The following is a 19,938-nucleotide window of genomic DNA, read 5'->3' as shown; positions in this document are numbered from 1 at the left end:
ATTGACAGCTTTGAGGAATCTAGTGATATATTGCTTTAAGAACGGGCCAGGTGAGGAAGATGGCAAGTGGTTTAAGTGGAGGCCAGGTTATATAGCAAGTACATTTAGCAACGGGAGGCACAGAGATGTGCTATGTGCAGTGATTATTATTTTTTTGAGTTTATTTACTTATTTATTCAAGTAATCTATACACCCAACGTGGGGCTCGAACTCATGACCTGGAGACCAAGAGCCCCCTGCTCTTCGACTGAGCCAGTCAGGTGCCTCTGGAGTGATTACATTTGACTTCTTTGTCAGGTTCATAAGGATAGGTCTGGCATGCATGATGGCCAGAAACTGAATGCTGTTTTTAAACTGGCTGAATGCTTTGATGAACAAATCTGCTACTCAGTTTCGGTTAGACTCTTTCCTCAAGTATGCGGAAACTGAGAGGAACATTGAATATATACGAGATTAAAAAGTGAAACAGAAACCAAGAGGCTTAAAGGAAGGAGAATCAATCATTCTTTAGAAGGTCGAAAAGAGACTGGCTTTACTGAACATTTAAATTGCAGCTTAAGGGACTGTGGTTACATGTCAGAAATAGTTTCATGGTAACTATCAAGGCTTATCAAGGTAGATCGAATAATATTTTATTTGGGTTTCCTATAAATATGGAGGGTTCTTACTTGTCTAGAATGAGCTACCAGTCCGTCATTTGATGGCTTGCAATATGTCAGGTACTGTCCTGAGAGCTATTGAATGAATAAGGTAAACAAGATCCCTGCCATGTGAAATTTACACTCATTTCTTTTATGTTTATTTATTTTTTTATTTTTTTAAATTTTTATTTATTTATGATAGTCACACACAGAGAGAGAGAGAGAGAGAGGCAGAGACACAGACAGAGGGAGAAGCAGGCTCCATGCACCGGGAGCCCGACGTGGGATTCGATCCCGGGTCTCCAGGATCACGCCCTGGGCCAAAGGCAGGCGCCAAACTGCTGCGCCACCCAGGGATCCCTCTTTTATGTTTAAAGTAATCTCATATATTTATTTGTTTGAGGCCCCTACAAGAGTGTAAGTTTCAGGGCAGCCCGGGTGGCTCAGCAGTTTAGTGCCGCCTTCAGCCCAGGGCCTGATCCTGGAGACCCGGGATGGAGTCCCATGTCGGGCTCCCTGCATGGAGCCTGCTTCTCCCTCTGCCTGTGTCTCTGCCTCTCTCTGTGTGTGTCTCTCATGAATAAATAAATAAAATCTTTAAAAAAAATATAAGAAATGAACAGGATGATGGGGTAGTGAGTCCTGGGAACAAGCTGCTTTCACTGTGGCAATGGGAAATCTCCTTTGATATTTGAGCCGAGGCCTAAAGGATGGCAAGAAAGAAACCAGGTATTTAGGATTCCAGGGAAAGGGAAGAGCACATATGAAGTGCTGAGATGAGAAGGAGAAGAATAAAAAAAGGCGATTGGTCTGGAGTGTGGTGAAAGAGGTAGAGAGTAATCTGGTGATAGAAAGGTAGGTTGGGGCTGGATGACGTTGGGCTTCTCTTTCAGGTCTTGCTCAGATACTCTTACAGATGAGGGAAGTATCTGATTCAGAATTGTTTGGAAAAACTCATTTTTGCTCATGTCTCTCCTTTACTTTGATGTAGAACACTTCACTTTTGACACTTCTGGTCATCAAATGTGTGGGGGTTTCTCCACACCATGCAATTCTGTGACACCAGTGGGGTGTCCTACATTCTAACTTAACTCGATTCTAACGCTGTCTACCTGGAGATTGTGTCAGATCTACAGGTGAAGGGCTCAGTCCCAGGACTGTCCTCCTCGCCCCTTCACATGCCAATCGCAAGTCCAGGTTGTTACCTGTGCTTCTGCAGATTGACTATAAATCATTCAGACATTCTCAGGACCCCTTCCTTGGGGTCAGTTAATTTGCTGGAACTGCTCACAGAACTCAGGAAAATAGTTTTCTCCCTGTTTACTGGTCTGTTATAGAAGGATATGATAAAGGATACAGATGATCATACAGATGGAAGAAATGCCTGAGGCAGGGTATGTGGGAAGGGACGTGGAGCTTCCATGCCCTCTTTGGACATACCACTCTCCTCATACCTCCATGCATTCACCAACCTGGAAGCTCTTCAAGCCCTGTACTTTTGGGATTTTCAAAGGGGCTTCATCATAGGGGCACAACTTTTCCCTCCCTTCTCTCTGGAGAATGGGAGGTGGGGCTAAAAATTCTTAGCTGCTAACCTTGGATTTTCTGGATCAGCTGTCATCCAGGAGCCCACCAAGAGTCAGCTCAGTAGAACAAAAGATACTGCTATGATCCTTGAGATTCCAAGGGATTTAGGAACTTTTTTGTCATGAACTGGGGTCAAAGACCAGATAATAGAATAAAAAATGTTCCTAGTGCTTTTCTCACTTAGGAACAGGGGACAGAGACTAATTTATATACATATTTACTAGTAGCTCATGAAGATTTAAAAAAATCATCTGGAAGTTCTGTGGGAGAATGGATAGTAGGGGGAAGAGTGAAAGCAAGATCTATTTGGAATTGATTGCGGAAATAGTGCCCTGGGAAGGGAGTGGCAATAGAGCTGTATAGAAGGAGATGGATTGGGAGGTCTTTGGGGGTTAACACCAAGAGTACTTGCTAATGGATTGGAGGTGGAAACGTGTGCAAAGGGAAGCCTCAAGATGACCTCTCTGTTTTGGCTTGAACAATTGTGTGCACAGTTAGTGCCCTTAACTGAGATGGGGAGGCAGAGCCAAGGAATAGATTAAATGACTGGAAATTAAGAACATTCCTTTTTTTTTCCCCCTAAGATTTTATTTATTGATTTATTGAGAGATTGAGACAGAGTATATGTGTGAGTGGGAGAAGGGTCAGGGGGAAAGGGTGAGAGATTTTTTATTTTTTAAGATTTTGTTTATTCATGAGAGAGACAGAGAGAGGGGCAGAGACAGAGGGAGAAGCAGGTTGCCTGCTGGGGAGCCCAATGTGAGACTTGATCCTGGGACCCTGGGATCACAACCTGAGCCAAAGGCAGACGCTCAACCACTGGGCCACCCAGGCATCCCGGCAAGAGAAAATTTTAAGCAGACTCCCTGCTGAGTGCAGAGACTGACACAGGGCTCAATCTCATGACTCTGAGATCATGACATTTAAGGGAATCAAGAGTTGGACACTTAACTAACTGAGCCACCCAGGCACCCTGGTGATTAAGAACATTCCTAAAGGTCATTCCTTTCCCATGCCTTTCCCCTGTTTCTTAAGTCTTTGGTGTGCCAGTTAGCAATCAGTGCTTTAGATTCCAACATTTAATTTAACTGCCATGTGGGAGGCTTTGCTTTATTATAGATCCTAAGCAGCTTGCTCAGGGTCACCCGGAACTAGTTGGTAGGCAAGTCAAGATTTGACTGACCTTTAATCCCTCTTTTTCTTCCCATGCTGCAGAGAAAGAATAAATTCCTGTTGTAAGATCTACATGGCTTTATTATTGTGCAATTATGTCTTTTAAATTATGGGTTTTTGTTGTTATTTCTTGCTTCAGGATAACTTGGTCTAGTCCTGTGATTTTTACTTATTTTATTTTTATTTCACATTCTCATAGCGTGGAGTGGGGTTGGTGCGTTGGAGCCCAGAGCCCTCTTGGTCCCTCCTTGTCCCCTTTCCTGTGGAGTAACCCTCCTCCCCCCACCCTTTGGCCCCCAAACAATCACCATCAAGGTCAATTCACATGAGCTCTGAAACACTGCTTAGGGGCCACCAGAGCATGGTTTGACTAGGCTTCTTAAAGAGGCAGAAGGAGATGTGGGCATGATGGGTAGGTGGGAATTTATAAGCTTCACTGTTTCTGTGGGTGGCTTTTTCTTTTTTTTACACAGCAACAAGGAGTTGCCTTAATTGACTGGGAAGTATAATAGAACTTTTCTCTGGAAGGCCCATTCCAGACTAGAGACAACACTGCCCTTATTGTGTTTCTTAGAAGGCGGGGAGACTCTTGTTTCTGAGGAATCCTTTGGTTTTCTTGGCTCTGACCCTTCCATGGTTAGGGAGATTTGTTAGATTGCTTTGGATCTTGGGTGCAGTTCATTCATGTTGGTTCACAATTCCGTAGTTGGTCACCTGCTATTCTTTCAGAACCATTTGAACTCTAAATATAGGGTAGATATTTCGGCAAAGTTGTACCCATCTTTGAAACTTATTTTGAAAAAAAAAAGAAACTTATTTTGATATTTTATGAACATAGAGAAACCTTAACCTCTGAGAGGGGAGAGGTAGCTAGAATGCTACACTGGGAATTTATTTCAGTACAGGTAGCTTTTATACACTGGAGAAGACCTGGTAATCTTTAACCTATATGTACTGCTCATCATGCTGTATGTGGCTTCCACATGGAGATGTTGGTTGTCTGACTGTTTTGAGTGAAGGCTGTGGGCCTTTGCCAGCAGTTGTTCCTTTGATACATTTTTAAAAATAGTGGTTGTTCAGTTAAAGCATTATCTAGCCACTCAGTATATTTGAGGGCTGATCACCACTATCAGCACCACCTGATGTATTACTGAATTAATCGTGTAGCACTCAGTGTACCACTCGCTGATTGTTATTAGCTGATGGTTTTTCATAATTAGTTGATGACGAACTTTAATTAAAACATTCCGTTCTGCCTTTTCCCCCCTAGATTCTGATAGTTGGTGGTGGTGTTGCTGGGCTTGCTTCTGCAGGTGCAGCAAAGTCGATGGGTGCAATTGTTCGAGGATTTGACACCAGGTAAGTGCTTTACTAGTGATTGCTTTTAAGGGAAAAGATTTTGTTTCAGGTGGATGCTATGCTGTCTTTAGAATTTATAAATGGAAGTTATACATTGAAAACTGCTTTATAAGCTCTTCACATTTAAAAAATGTTTCTCAGGGGATCCCTGGGTGGCTCAGTGGTTTAGCGCCTGCCTTTGGCTCTGGGTGTGATCCTGGAGTCTTAGGATTGAGTCCCACGTCAGGCTCCTGCATGGAGCCTGCTTCTCCCTCTGCCTGTATCTCTGCCTCTCTCTCTCTCTCTGTGCCTCTCATGAATAAATAAATAAAATCTTAAAAAAAATCTTTCTCCTCCAAAGTTAACTCAAAGTGGAAAAATAATATTACTGAGTGGAAAAAAAATTTAAGGACCCGGACTAAATATAGCAGAAATAATTTAAAAAGCAGAGGAATTGAAAATGAACAACTCACGTTCAGTTTTGTTTCTTTATGTGGATTAGCAGTGAGACCAGAGTTATTCCTGTCCTGAGTTTGTAATATGTTGCTACCGTGTCCTGTTTCTGTTCAGAATGCATTTATAAGTCAGGTAGGATGTGAACCAACATATCTGTGAGTTTGAAGAAAGAGAGTAGTATAGGAGATATTTTGGGGGCACCTGGCTGACTCAGTTGTAGAGCATGCGACTGTTGATCTTGGACTTGTGAGTCTGAGCTCCACGTTGGGTGTAAAGTTTACTTTTAAAAGAGTCAGCATAGGGGCATTAGGTGGCTCCGTTGGTTGAACATCCGACTCTTGGTTCCAGCCAGGTCATGGACTTGCAGTTGTGGGATTGAACCCTGCGTCGGGCTCCATGCTTAGTGCAGAGTCTGCTTCAGGTTCTTTCTCTGTCTGCCCCTCCCCTGCTTTCACTGTCTCTTTCTAAAATGAATAAATAAAATCTTAAAAAAATAAAGTCAACATAGGAGATATTTTGGAGAAGACGGGGCAGGGAGGTGAAGAGTATGCTCTGCATTGTATGAATGGAAGCAGATAAAGCTGATTGGGCAAGAGTAGAGCCCATAGGTGAAAGTACTCAATTATGTTCATTGTATGATACTGACATATCAGTGTTTTCTAGAATTCTTTAAAGAAAAGTTTGATTAAAATTGTCCTTCATTTCAGAAGATATTAGATACTGATTTTATTAAATGCTTATTGAGAATTGCTATCATTTATATGTATGAATACTATTTTGAGGTTGAAACATGTAGTTATATGAGCTGAGATCAGTAGAAGAATTATACCCTGGCTAATCTTGAATATAGAATGACCAAAAAAATTTGCAGCTATTCAAAGTTGGAAAGAATGTGAGTTTCTGGAGTAAGGAATGTTCCATTGAATATGGTTTCCAGTGCTTAACTGGAGTTTAGAGAAGTGATGTATGGATAGAAGGCTGTCCTGCTGACATGAGAAAAAGCATTTTTGAAGTAGCCAGGATGCAAGCCAGGGATAGCCAGAGTCAAACTTGTCATTAGTGCTGTCTTTTAATTTTTAATGTTTGCTGATGTAAAGTCTTTGAAGACACCCAAACCCAGAGAGGAGGTTGTGCAAGTTTTCATTGTAGTGACAATAAAATTAAAGTGGACATGTGTGTATTTGACTTAGAGTTGATTTGAAACTTGATGTTGGGTCAGCTACTGAAAATTTATTAGATATTTTTATGTCATTGGTTTAGATTTTGTACAGAGCTGATACCTTGAGGGTAGCTATTGCTTAATGCCATTAATAGTTTATTAGGATAGCTCAAGTACACAACGAAGATGTGGCTGAACTGATAGGATACTTTTCTCAGGATTATAGCTCCTTTTTTTTTTTAAAGATTTTATTTATTTATTCATGAGAGACAGAGAGAGAGAGAGAGAGAGGGAGGCACAGACACAGGCAGAGGGAGAGGCAGGCTCCATGTAGGGAGCCCGATGTGGGACTCAATCCTGGGTCTCCAGGATCACACCCTGGGCTGAAGGTGGTGCTAAACCGCTGAGCCACCCGGGCTGCCCAGGATTATAGCTCCTTAATCACTATTTTGAGACTAGGGGTTGGTATATATAAATATAAAATCCAAATGTATTAGAAGGCATACTTAGTTATAAATTCTTGTTGGAAGATTGCATAATACATATTTTCAGATAAACATCTTAAAAACCCAAGGACATGTCGCTCATTGCCCAGTGATACTAAAGGGTTGTGATTTTTAAATTTTTTTCAAACAATAACTAGGAGATTCCCCTTGTAACAATAGGGAGCATCCTACCTAATCCCTATATTGAGAAGTTTAGAAATATAATAGCTTTACTTTTTTATCTCCTTTTTGTGTGTGTGTTCTTATAAAGCTTTATTCACAGAAATAATTGGCAAGTCAGGACCTGTAGTTTTTAGACATGGGTACTAATGCTTACCATCTTCCAGGTGTATGCTTTGTGCTATATGCTTTGTTTTGTTTTGTTCTTTACAAAACTCTATGATGTGGGGATAATTAGCCCTATTTTGCATATTATAAGGAGATATAATCAATTTTATAACATTTCCTTTCTTATCATAAACATAATACATGCTTATTCCCCCGATTCAGAAAAATATAAAATAGTACAAAAAGTGAAAATAAAATAGCCTATTCCCTGGAAAGAACTGTTAGCATCTTAGGATATGTTCCCTTTTCTACGCATTATTTTTTTTTCTTAAAGATTTTATTTATTCATGAGAGACACAGAGAGAGAGGTAGAGACACAGGCAGAGGAAGAAGCAGGCTCCATGCAAGGAGCCCAGTGTGGGACTCGATCCTGGGACCAGGCTCACATCCTGAGCCAAAGGCAGATGCTCAACCACTGAGCCACCCAGGTGTCCCATATTTCTACACATTAATTAAAAATATTTACTAATACTGTTTAACTGTTCTTTCTTTTTTTTTTTTTTAACTTAACAGTAGATCGTGAAGATCTTTACTTACCCACAAATATATTTAATGGTTGCATAGGATTCCTCTGTGTGGAAGTACAGTGAGTTATTTAATTAGTCCTCTATAAATGGATATTTTTGGTGTATATAAACAATACTGCATGTACATATATGTAAGAACATATGTATTTGGAGATATTTCATTATTTCCTTAGGATAAATTCCTAGAAATGGAAATTGGGGTCCAAAATACTCACATCTTACAATTTGTTACGTTATATTAGTTTTAAATGATAATTAATTTGAAGGCAAAGATTCCAAAATAGCATTTATGTTTCTGATTATACTTGTTCATTATTGAAAAATACAGAGACACATAAAGAAGAAGGTAAAGATACCTTTTAGAATTTTCCCAGCTAGATATAATTGCTAATGAATTTTTGGCATCATTTCTTACAGATATTTATGTAGATACCTTTTGAACAAAATTGTGATCACTCACATACATATGTCATTTTATTTTTGATATCCTTTTAAATTTATCTTATTTCATTAAAAATAGTAGCCATTTCTAAAACTTTGTAAACAGCAGTATCCTTTTGGCTGTAAGGAATAGAAAACACTCAAACTGGCTTAAGCTCTAAGAAACTGTATTAGCTCTCCTAAAAGAAAACTCCTGGGAAGGACTCCCTCTTTCATACTTGAGTCAGCGGTTCATTGGTGCCATCCAGGACCAGGTTCTTTCTGTTCTTTCTGTTGTCCTCAGCTTTGGCTAATTTCCCTGTGTCACATGTTGGCCTCCCCAGGCAATCTGGGCTACAAGCGTCCTTGTTCAAGCCAGCAGAAAAGGGTGAGAAGCTCTTGCTCAACTGTGTCCTACCCTTTGTATCTGTTCTCTGACTGTGACAATTGCTCCGGACTGAGGGACTCAGATGACAGTTTCCCAAACTTCCCTGATGGCCAGAATTACCTGTAGCTCTTGCTAAGAATAAAGCTTCTGGCCTTTTTGCTCAAGATTTTAATTCACTGGGTCTTGGACAGGGCCTGTGAATTTAAAGTTTTAACAAGCACCTGAAGTTATTGTCATCAGGGCAGTTTGGTACTTATTGTAGTGGGGTAGATGTTGGCAGGTTAATCATACTGTCCACCACAGAGATGAGATCTTTGTTGGCTGATTATCCGACCAGTACACAGTTCATGGTACTGTTTCTTTTTTGTTTTTTTAATTATAAAAATATTTTATTAATATTTTGACACAGAGAGGGCGTGAGCACAGGTAGGCGGAGCAGCAGGCAGAGAGATAGGGAGAAGAAGACTCCTGGCTGAGCAGGGAGCCTGATGCAGGACTTGATCCCAAGACCCTGGGATCATGACCTAACTGAAGGCAGATGCTTAAATGAGCAACCCAGGTGCCCCTAGTGTTTATTTTTTTAAACTGAATGTATTTTTACATAATTTAAATGTGTTGGCTCTTCACATTTTAAAATCCTGTTTACAGGTTGTTTTTTTCAAACACAATTTAATGAAGACTAGGGACAAAAATCACTTTGTTAAAATACTTATAAGGGTCATTCATGAGAGAGGAGTTCCCATAATTCAGAACATTTACAAATGAAAGCCTCAACCTAAAAATAAAAAAAACCCCTCAACCTGAGTGTTTTGAATGAAATAAAATCTTAATGTAGGTCAGAGTTTACATCATCATTGACAGTGGGGGCCCAAGAAACATAATTGATTGTTGAAGTTATCAGTAGTGAAATTCCCTTGTAACTGAAGTAAGAAGAAATTGGAATTCCCTATAGTTTTTATTTTTCCAGAAAAAAAATATAGAAGTGGTACATACTTTTGGAAATAATTGAAATAGGCCAGTCAGAGATATCAAAAGAAAGTCTCCAGTTTTGCTTATATAGTTTGCTCTTCTTAAAACTCAGTACCCCAAAACCAAACAATCCAATTAAAAAATGGGCAGAAGACATGAATAAATATTTTCCCAAAGACGATATGTAGATGGCTAACAGACACATGAAAAGATGCTCAACAGCAATGAACATCAGGGAATTGTAGATCAAAACTACAATGATGTATCACCTCACACCTGTCAGAATGGTTAAACAACAGAAGAAACAACAGGTGTTGGCGAGGATGTGGGGGGAAAAAGGAACCTTCTTGCGCTGTTGGTGGGAATGCAAGCTGGTGCAACCACTGTGGGAAACAGTATGGAGGTTCCTCAAAAGGTTAAAAATAGCAATTGCACTACTAGGTCATTACCCAGAGAATACAAAAATACTAATTCTTTTTTTCTCCAAAAATACTAATTCAAAGGAATACATGCACCCTAATGTCTATAGCAGCCTATTATCTACAATAGCCATAAAAAAGAATGAAATCTTGCCATTTGCAATGACATAGATGGAGCTACAGTGTATTCTGCTAAGTGAAAGAAGTCAGCCAGAGAAAGACAAATACCATATGATTTTACTCACATGTGAACAAACAAGCAAAGGGAAAAAAGAGAGGCAAACAAATAATAGACTTTTAACTATAGAGAACAAACTGATGATTACCATGGATGGGGGGATGGGGAAATAGGTGATGGAAATTAAGGAGGGCACCTGTGATGAGCACCAGGTGTTGTATGGAAGTGTTGAATCACTATATATTGTACACCTGAAACTAATATATACTGAAGGTTGACTAACTGGAATTTAAATAAAAACTGAAAAAAACCCAAAATGTATATATAAAAGATGATCTTGACTTTTCTTAAGGGCCTAAAATAACCACTGCTTTCACTTCAATTATCACCAGAGCTGCAGCTTTGGAGCAATTTAAGTCTCTTGGTGCTGAGCCCTTGGAGGTGGACTTGAAGGAATCTGGGGAGGGACAAGGAGGATATGCAAAGGAGATGTCCAAAGAGTTCATCGAGGCTGAAATGAAACTCTTTGCTCAACAGTGCAAGGAGGTGGATATCCTCATCAGCACAGCACTTATTCCAGGTATGTTGTTAAGTGCATGGTTATCAGTAAAGCACTTTTACTAATGGTATTTTAAAATGAGGGTGAAAGTTGTTTGACATTTGAATTTCTTTTAAGTAAAGAATGACTTTCTAGGAAATGAGAAAGTGCGTGGAAGGCAGAAAGGACAAAAATCACTGTAGCCCCTAGAGAAAAACTATCATTAATAGTGGGATCTATTTTCTTCCAGTCTTTTTTCCATATACTTTTATGTAACTGTCTTCATAGATCATATTCTGTATACCATATTATATTTGTAAGCAGTTTCCTTTGTTTATACCTTTGATAAATTGGTTTTTAACTTCTGTTCTCTTTTTAAGATACTACATTCTTATTGTAGGACGTTCATACAGTACTGAAAAATATGAAGAAAAAAGTACAGACCTGAAATTACTGCAGAGATGACCATTATTAATATTTTAATCATTTTTCTATACATGAGAGAGAAAGAGAAGGGGACTGTGTGTGTGTGTGTGTTTGTGGAATTCCCGATATATATTTTTTACTAAAGGAAACAACACTTTATCACTTTTTAATTATTTCCTTTGGCATGTTTGGTCTTTGCAACCAAATTGCAAGCTCTTTGATGGCAGGAATTACTTTTCAGTCCTTTACCACATCCTCTTGTAAAGAATATTTTTCACTCAGTAGATGATTGATCCCAAACCAGTAAGAATTTATTAATCAGTAAGCAGTAGCTTATTCTAGCAAGACTTGGGAGTGAAGAAATGCTCCGAAAACTTTTTATAGTCTCACCCTTCCTCTTCTTCCTCCTGTTACTGAATGATGAATACTGTGCTGACTCTGATATTTTTGTTTATGAAAGGAAGTTGGCCAGATAATGAGAGCTTACAGCTTTAATGGTTACTTGTGTTAGATCCTACTAAAGGAGCCTTGCTTTCTCTAGGGGACTGTGTGTTTTGTCATGAGGTTGTGGGAGAGGAGAAGTTCTCTTCTGGCATCTTCCTCCAAACCCCCAAGATGAATAGTATACACGCAAGGGCGGGCAGTTGATTGACATCATATCTATGAGTGTGTAGGGGAAAATCTCTCCCCTAAGCTCTTCTTTCTGTCTTCTGTTTACCTGGGTGATACCAGATAGGTAAGCCCAGACCCCGCATTCCACCAGAGCTGGCTAGATGAAGCAGATGGGATGGGCTAGTGGTATAGGCTCAGCCCATAGAAGAGTCTGTGAGTGTAGAAATGAGGCCGGATGGGTTACTGGAAGTGGATGCAGATTAGGCAAGCCAAGGGCTCAGGGTGGTGGTGGTGAAATCAGCCAGTATGATAGGACTCGTGAACAAGTAGTGGCAGGAGAGCATTTAAGGAGTTTGTCCTTTCCTTTTGTGGTGTTGGCTTCTGGCCCAGCTGTTGCACAGGTGGCTTTGAAGGAAGGATGGCGTGGCCTTTGCTGTAGCCACCATCTGACCTTTGGAAGTTAGCTGCACACTGGGGAGAGGTTATGAGTTGACTAGATAAGACAAGTGGCCAGTAGAGGGTGCTAAAACATTTCCTCACGGAGTAAATGATGTGGCCATAAGCTTGTTTTTGGTCAAGTGATGCTCTTATTGGACATAGGATAATTTGGACACAGTATATAGAATTATTAATGATTATAAAGCTTAAAGTAAGCAATAGAACTCAAGACTTCTTATATAAAATGCATACCGACTTTTAGGACCTACACTTCCTAATAATATTTTTTTAATAATTACTTTATAGTAAGTGTACTTTGCTAAAAGGTCAAATTGTGTAATAGTCTTAAAGAGGATTCGTTGAAGACATTTTGCTAATCTGTTCCACTGAGCCTTTAGTGTTTTCTGTCTTTTCTGAAGCCATGATCTCCTCAGAGCATGTTCAAGTTAGCCAAAGTCCTTAACCAGTGGACTGGTCCAGAGCTGGTACTCAGAGGGCTGGTCTTTCTGTTACTATTTTTTGAAAACCAAAAAAAAAAAAAAAAAAAAAAGAAAAATGAAAAGTTAATGAGAATATTATAAGGAAGAAGATGACCTTTCTAAAGATCTTTCCTATTCCTGGGGGACCAAGACCTGAAAGCATGAGTGTTTAAAACAAAAAGATGAAAATACTCTATAAAGGCACAAGTGCCCTTTGAAAAACTGTCTTCGGCATTGTACCTTTACTGGTTTATGTCCTGAGCTTTTATGTGGGTCGCCTGATGGTGTGTTGAGCTCCTGAAAGACTCTTGGAATGGAAGCTGTTCTCAAGTTTTCCTTGAGTGGATCCAAAGGGGATTAAGTCAAATGTCAGAAACCGTCATGCTGACTTTGCTTGGACACGGGTGCTTGGCAGGTGACACTAAAGATCTGTTGTGGATAAGAACACCGAGGGGGCATGGGTAGTCAGCTAGCTTCAGGTAGCAACCTTATGGACTTGGCAAATTTTTGTTCCTCCAAGGGGCACTCAGTCTGTGGGCTTGAGAGAAGAATACATTGCATTTATGGAGGTTTTATGTGGATGAAAGATTTCTGTAGCTTGCTAGTAAGCCATCTGGTATTTTTTTTAAAAGATTGTATTTATTTATTCATGAGAGATATACAGAAAGAGGTAGAGACATAAACAGAGGGAGAAGCAGGGACTTGATCCTAGGAGCATGGGATCACGGGATCCCAGGAGCACTTGACCCTAGGAGCACCACCTGAGCCAAAGGCAGACGTTCAACCACTGAGCCACCTAGGTGCCACCCACCTGGTATTTTGTATCACGTACTTGTTCCATTGTCTGAACTCCCTAGATTGGGTTGAGTGAAGAGTTAGAGACTAGAGTGTCATGTGACATAGGTAGCTTCAGGATAGGGCTGATAAGTCTTGTTTTGTAGTGCTGTGCATACACGGGAAAAGCCCCCAACTTTCCTTTGGGGCTACTATTAGAAAGTAAGGCAGCCCCACCTTCTGGTCATGTTCAGGCTGTGCTCGTAATCTTTTCTGCTAAACTTTTTGAGACTCAGCAGATTTTTCAGCATCTTTATTGTTCAGGAACCCTTTCAGAGAGACTTTACCTAGACCAGGAATATTTATTTATTTATTTATTTATCTATCTATCTATCTATTTATTTATTTATTTAATGATAGTCACAGAGAGAGAGAGAGAGAGAGAGAGGCAGAGACATAGGCAGAGGGAGAAGCAGGCTCCATGCACCGGGAGCCCGATGTGGGATTCGATCCTGGGTCTCCAGGATTGCGCCCTGGGCCAAAGGCAGGCGCTAAACCGCTGCGCCACCCAGGGATCCCAGACCAGGAATATTTAATATGAAACAGACAGAATCAGGTTGAAAATGGGATTGGTAATTTAGGGAAGGTGAGGAGGAATCATAGTAGTTTAGCGCTGTGTCTGTGTTAGGCACATTTCACCTAAATTCCAGTAAGAATTAGGAGTACTGTGGTGCACGTGCTAAATTTACTCTGACAGACAACCTTCTTCATTTAAAACCTTCCTGATGACTGCCTCACTGCAAACTTGTAAGCATCATAGGCTCCTCCAGCATTCCCATTCTCCCCTTCACCCCTCTCAGGTCTTGCCCTTATTTTGCAAGTGAACTATAGCTACTGGAGAGCCTGGGGTTTTGTTTAGCAAATGGCAATGACTTGGACCGCGTGTGTTCCCAGCGTCATTGGATAGAGGCACCTAAAGTGATCAGGCTTGGGTCACAATCCCTGAGCGCTGTGCTGTAAAGTTCATGCTCCTTAGTAATGTATCTGTTGCCTTTTAGTTCCTAGTTTGTTCTGTTTTTTTTTTTTTTTTTAAGATTTTATTTATTTATTCATGAGAGACACAGAGAGAGTCAGAAACACAGGCAGAGGGAGAAGCACACCACCACAGCCCACAGGGAGCCTGATGCAGAGCTCAATCCTAGGACTCTGGGATCATGACCTGAGCCAAAGGCAGATGCTCAACCACTGAGCCACCCAGGTGCCCCTAGTTCCTAGTTCTGATTTAGCCTTTGGACCTCATGTTAAACTAATTTCTCACTCTTGGGCCTGATTTCAGTAGTGCTGGCTGCTATGATCTTTTCAAATAGGCCAAGGACTTTCAGACCTTTGCACATATTTTTCCTTCTCTTTGGAATGCTATCCCTGCCCTTCGAAATCCTGCTTAACCCAGTTACCACTTCCTCCATAGTTTCTGCTGTCTCTTACTCAGCCATAAACACTCTTCTTTCTGCATTCACAGCACTCTGCCTGAGGCTTGGAATCCCAGGACTCCCAGTCTCATCCCCCTTAGTTAAGGCCCCGTCTCCCTGGGCATGCAGCACAAGAATCAGGCTTCTTTTTTTTATTATTTTTTTAATTATTTACTTATTTATTTATGATAGTCACACACACAGAGAGAGAGAGAGAGAGAGAGGCAGAGACACAGGCAGAGGGAGAAGCAGGCTCCATGCACCGGGAGCCCGACGTGGGATTCGATCCTGGGTCTCCAGGATCGCGCCCTGGGCCAAAGGCAGGCGCCAAACCGATGCGCCACCCAGGGATCCCAAGAATCAGGCTTCTTACTGTCATGCAGGGTGCTTACCATAGAGCCTTGCATCATTCTGGGTGCCTTTCTTAGGTCTTAGTGGTTATAGACTCTTATTTTTCTAGTGCTATTCAAGGAATGAGAGAGAGAGAACACTCTGTTGGCTCACTTGTGGATAGAAACACTGCAAAGGCTAACTTAAAACTGGGAACCTGCCTTCACTTTTCGGAACTAGGACACTTGCCAAGTTTGCAATTTGAGGTAGTTAGGCAGACCTCTCAGGAGATAGAATTAGGACGTAGTAGGAGGTCTGTCGAGGAGCTAGTGTCTATCAGCTCAGAAGGAAGATATTCATTGCTTGATTAGGAATGGTAATACCTTAGGCCATAAATATATGGATCTCTTTTTAGGCACAATCCAGATTATAGAAACAATAGTTTTTATCTATATTAGATAAGGTCTATAGAATACATACCTCAAAGGATGCTTGTGATAATTTTATATGACTCTGGAGAATTGGGAGGAGCTGTTTTCCCCAACGTGCAAAGGCCTTACGCGTATGACACTAAACTGGAGAGATTTTGCTGTCTCCTGGAAAATCAGCGTTGGGTCTCCATCTGACATTACTTGTCTTTTTGAAATCTATCCCAAAGAATAGAAATATAGTACAAAACAATAGTTTTCCACAGTAATGTTCAAACTTGTTCTTTCAGGCAAGAGAATGATTGATACAGTGATGTACTTTCCATCTATGAAATTCTACAAAGATAATATTGTTTTGATGCCTCTACAGAGTTTTTGCCTAGAATAAAGTTTCATTTATCAGATTGGTCTTTTCCTTCTCTGTAACCATAATGGTCTTACAGTAGTACAGAGCTCTATAGATCAGTCGTTTCCGACTTTTTTTGAGTTATTTATTGTTTTTTTACTGACTGATCTAATTCATCTGTCTTCCTCCCCTCCCTTACATGTATTGTATGACTGTATGGAATTTTGTAATATTACTTCTACAAAGTTTCATTTGTTTTGAGAATTTTGAAGGACAGAGGAAGACACTTAAATGTTGCAACATCAAGGGTTGGTAACCACAGGCTGTCTACACACCTCTTGGTAGCTTTCAACACGGACAGGGCAACTTGTCATCAAGAGGAAGATGCCAAGATTGGGGAGTGTTCCATTACCATTTATCAGTCATGACTTCTTAGAGTGTGTTTGAGCACACTTAGTGAGTTATTGGGCCAAATTTAACAAATGTTCTGTTAGGAAAATTTATGGCACAGAATTATATTCTGGTTTGTTCTGTTATTTCTCCAAAAGTATGTTGCAAGATTAGAAGCATTGTGTTCCTCTCTCTGGCAGTCCCTGAATTGAAAAGGATTGGGAGGCTGAGGCTGTCTCTGGAGAAGAACCCCCGGATGGAATTAGTGCTAACAGCTAGTGTGGCCCACCACAAGGATTTCCTTCTTTCTACTCTCACTATGCTTTCTTGTGCCTCCGTGTTAGGGTGGTCTAGCTGCTATAAGAAAGCAGTGCAAAAGCTCAGACATTATAGAAGTTTACTTCTTGCTCAGTTAACAGTAATGGGTGGTGGACACATTGGTGGGCAACTCTCCTTCACATGGGGATTTGGGTATGACAGTGTTGCCATCATCATTGTGAGGCACTAAAGGGCATTCTAGGCACTATCTGTCCTCCAGCCAGCCTGAAGGGAAAGAGAAGTAGAGGAATGTGCATTAGACATCTAGAAATAACACATACCACTCCTGCTCCATTTCTTTGGCTAAGACTTAGTCACATGGCCAAAGCTAACTGTGAAGGAAGCTGGGAGTTGTTGCCTTGCTGTGTGCCCAGGAAGAACAGAATGCTGTGTTGCTTTGCTAAGGCTGCCATAACAAAATCCCACCTTAAACAACTGAAGTTTATTTTCTCACAGTCTAGAGGTTGGAGGTCCCAGGTCAAGATGTAGGCAGGTTTGGTTTCTTCTGAGTCCTGTCCTTGGCTGGTAGATGGTTCTCTTCCTGCTGTGTTCTCACATGGTCTTAGTCTCTTTGTATCCATATTTTCTCTTATTTTAAGGATATTGGTCAGATTGGATTAAGGCCCAGTTTAATTGCCTCATTTTAACTTAATCACCTCTTTAAGGGCCGTATCTCCAAATATAGTCCTATTTTAAGGTACTAGGGGTTAGGGTTTCAACATATGAATTTTCGGGGGACACAGTTCAGCCTAAAACACACATGGATTTTGGTGAACAGCTATTAGTGTTTTCCTTTTTCTCACTTTGTAATTTTGTCTGTCTATGTTTAATCCAGTCACTGGGGATCAGATCTTGGATTTAGGGCCTAATAGAGTAGATTCAGATTCTAGTTCCATGGCTTAATAGCTAGCTAGTGTGTCTCTCTGAATCTCTGATTCCTGATGAAGAAAAAAAAATCCAGTGTAGGGCCTGGCATATAGAGCATCATCCTCTTTTCTGCCATTGGTGGATGCCTGGTCTTGCAGATGCTGCTTGGGACTGAAAGTTAAATTTTTAAAAGAGATTTGAGAGAGAGAGAGAGAGTGTACACTCATGTGTAAGCTGGGGGAGGGGCAGAGAGAGAGAGAGGGAGAATCTCAAGCTGACTCCTTGCTGAGCATGAAGTCCAACTTGGGGCTCCATCTCATGCCCCTGAGATCATGACCTGAGCCAAAATTAAGTTTCAGATACTTCATTGACTGAGCCACCCAGGTGCCCGTTGACTTTTTAAATAGGAAGCTCAGACATTCTCAAGGACTGTATGAAATGTCTGAGACGGTCCTGAAAAACTGTATTTTCTGAAGATGTGCATTTCATTAAGGCTGTTTTGTCAATTAATCCCATTCTGACCTAAATTGAATAACATGGGAAATAAACAGTATTATTTTTACTTTTAAAAATAATCTTTTATGGGGCAGCCCGGGTGGCTCAGTGGTTTAGTGCCGCCACCTTCAGCCCAGGGCCTGATCCTGGAGATCTGGGATCGAGTCCCACGTCGGGCTCCCTGCATGGAGCCTGCTTCTCCCTCTGCCTGTGTCTCTGCCTCTCTCTCTCTCTCTCTGTCTCTGTGTCTCTCATGAATAAATAAATAAAATCTTTAAAAAAATCTTTTAATTATTGTATAAAACTAGGAAAATTAGAACATGTAATAAATCTTCATTGCTTCAATTTTTGAGGCATTTTGGTAGCAAAGGTACATCTAAACATGTGTTGGAAGGAACACAAAGAATTACAATTTATATAAGAATATTATACATTTCCTATCTGTGCTACCATTTAAGTAGGCTATTAAGCAGTAGGCTGCTTTAGTTTTTTAAGAATTCCCATTGCTTATGGAGCCCTGGTAAAATCTTGACTAATTGATTTTTATTTATACAGAATTTTGCAGCTATGAGAGGTAAATTATTAAGATAATCCTTAATTTTTATAAATGTGTCCTTTAATAATTAGGTAAAAGCTTGTTTTTAGGTTTTTTTCTTCAAACCAATCTTTAGGGATTTCTCTAATTTGCTGAAATATGCTGTTGACTAATCATATTTCGTAAGTATTACATTTAGAAATATCTTACAGCATTCGATTTGTGAAAGCCAAGGTTTTGCTGGCCTGACTTTCTCTCTGGTTCCTTATACAAATAATTGTGTAGAGAAAATTTTTCTCTAGTTTTATGGATAGAACTCACATGTAAAGTACTCTGCTTGACTCTTTTAAGCATGGGTCAGAATCTCTATTCATGAACAGAGCTGTCTATAGCCTAGCCAGCGATAACATAGATAGAGAGGTTGAGTCAGTATGTTGCTCCGTGCACCGTGAGGCTGGCTAAATCACAGACCCAGTAGATGATAGATCAGTGGATCAGATATTCAGCAGTTTCTTGCCACCTCCTGTCTATTACATAATCAATTATCTGTTTTTCTCATAGGTATACATATATGCATAAAAAAACCAATTTGTCCTTTTCTGTAGCATTTTTATAGCTTAAGATGCAGTGCTTTAACCCCATCTGTGGTTTTGGAATTCCAAAAGAGCCTTTGGTGTATATCGGTTAGGATAAGTTTGGCTGCCAGAAGCAGAAATTCCAACACATTCTGCCTTAAACAAGAAAGGAGATTTCTTGGAGCGCCTGGGTGGCTCAGTGGTTAAGCGTCTGCCTTCGGCTCAGATCATGATCCCAGGTTTGTGGGATTGAGCCTTGTGTTAGGCACCCTGATCAGTGGGGAGTTTGCTTCTCCTTTCTCTGCTGCTTCCCCTGCTCATGCTTGCTCACTCTTGTCTTTCTGTTTCAAATAAATAAATAAATAAATAAATAAATAAATAAATAAATAAATAAATAAATAAATAAATAAATAAAATCTTTAAATAACAAGAAAGGAGATTTCTTGGGTTATGTCTCTGAAGAAAGTACAGTCATAAGTGTGGATAGGTGTGCTGATATCAGGGGGCTTTAGCTGTGCTCTCCCTGTGTTCTCTGACCTTGCCCTGCTCTGTGAATTGGCCGTATCCTCAGTGATATAAGGCAGCCGTGGTTTGAGACCTCTGGTGTGTATAACACAAAATCCAGAGTGCAAGACAGGTCAGTTCCGATGGTTCCCTCCTGAAGAGCAAGGAGACTTCTTTTTCAGAAGCCCTTAGCAAACTTTCCCTTGTTCTCTTTCTCTCTCTCTTTTAAAGATTTTATTTATTTATTCACAAGAGACACACAGAGAGGCAGAAACATGCAAAGGGAAAAAGCAGGCTCTTCCCCAAGGAGCCTGATGCCGAGCTCG

General features: G+C 40.4%; 1 protein-coding gene across 4 annotated transcripts in view; it reads left to right on the top strand.

The window, feature by feature from the left end:
* Positions 1–19,938, top strand: part of NNT (nicotinamide nucleotide transhydrogenase) — a 94,793-nt gene that overhangs the window by 17,466 nt on the left and 57,389 nt on the right. For all 4 annotated transcript variants that reach the window (XM_077896027.1, XM_077896025.1, XM_077896026.1 and 1 more), the window contains 2 exons: positions 4,672–4,760; positions 10,481–10,668. In XM_077896027.1, coding sequence (XP_077752153.1) covers positions 4,672–4,760; positions 10,481–10,668 — 277 coding nt within the window. The remainder of the gene's footprint in view (positions 1–4,671; positions 4,761–10,480; positions 10,669–19,938) is intronic.

This window comes from Canis aureus, chromosome 4 (assembly GCF_053574225.1).
Source record: "Canis aureus isolate CA01 chromosome 4, VMU_Caureus_v.1.0, whole genome shotgun sequence".
NCBI classification, from domain to species: domain Eukaryota; kingdom Metazoa; phylum Chordata; class Mammalia; order Carnivora; family Canidae; genus Canis; species Canis aureus.
This window is presented reverse-complemented; position numbering and strand designations above follow the sequence as displayed.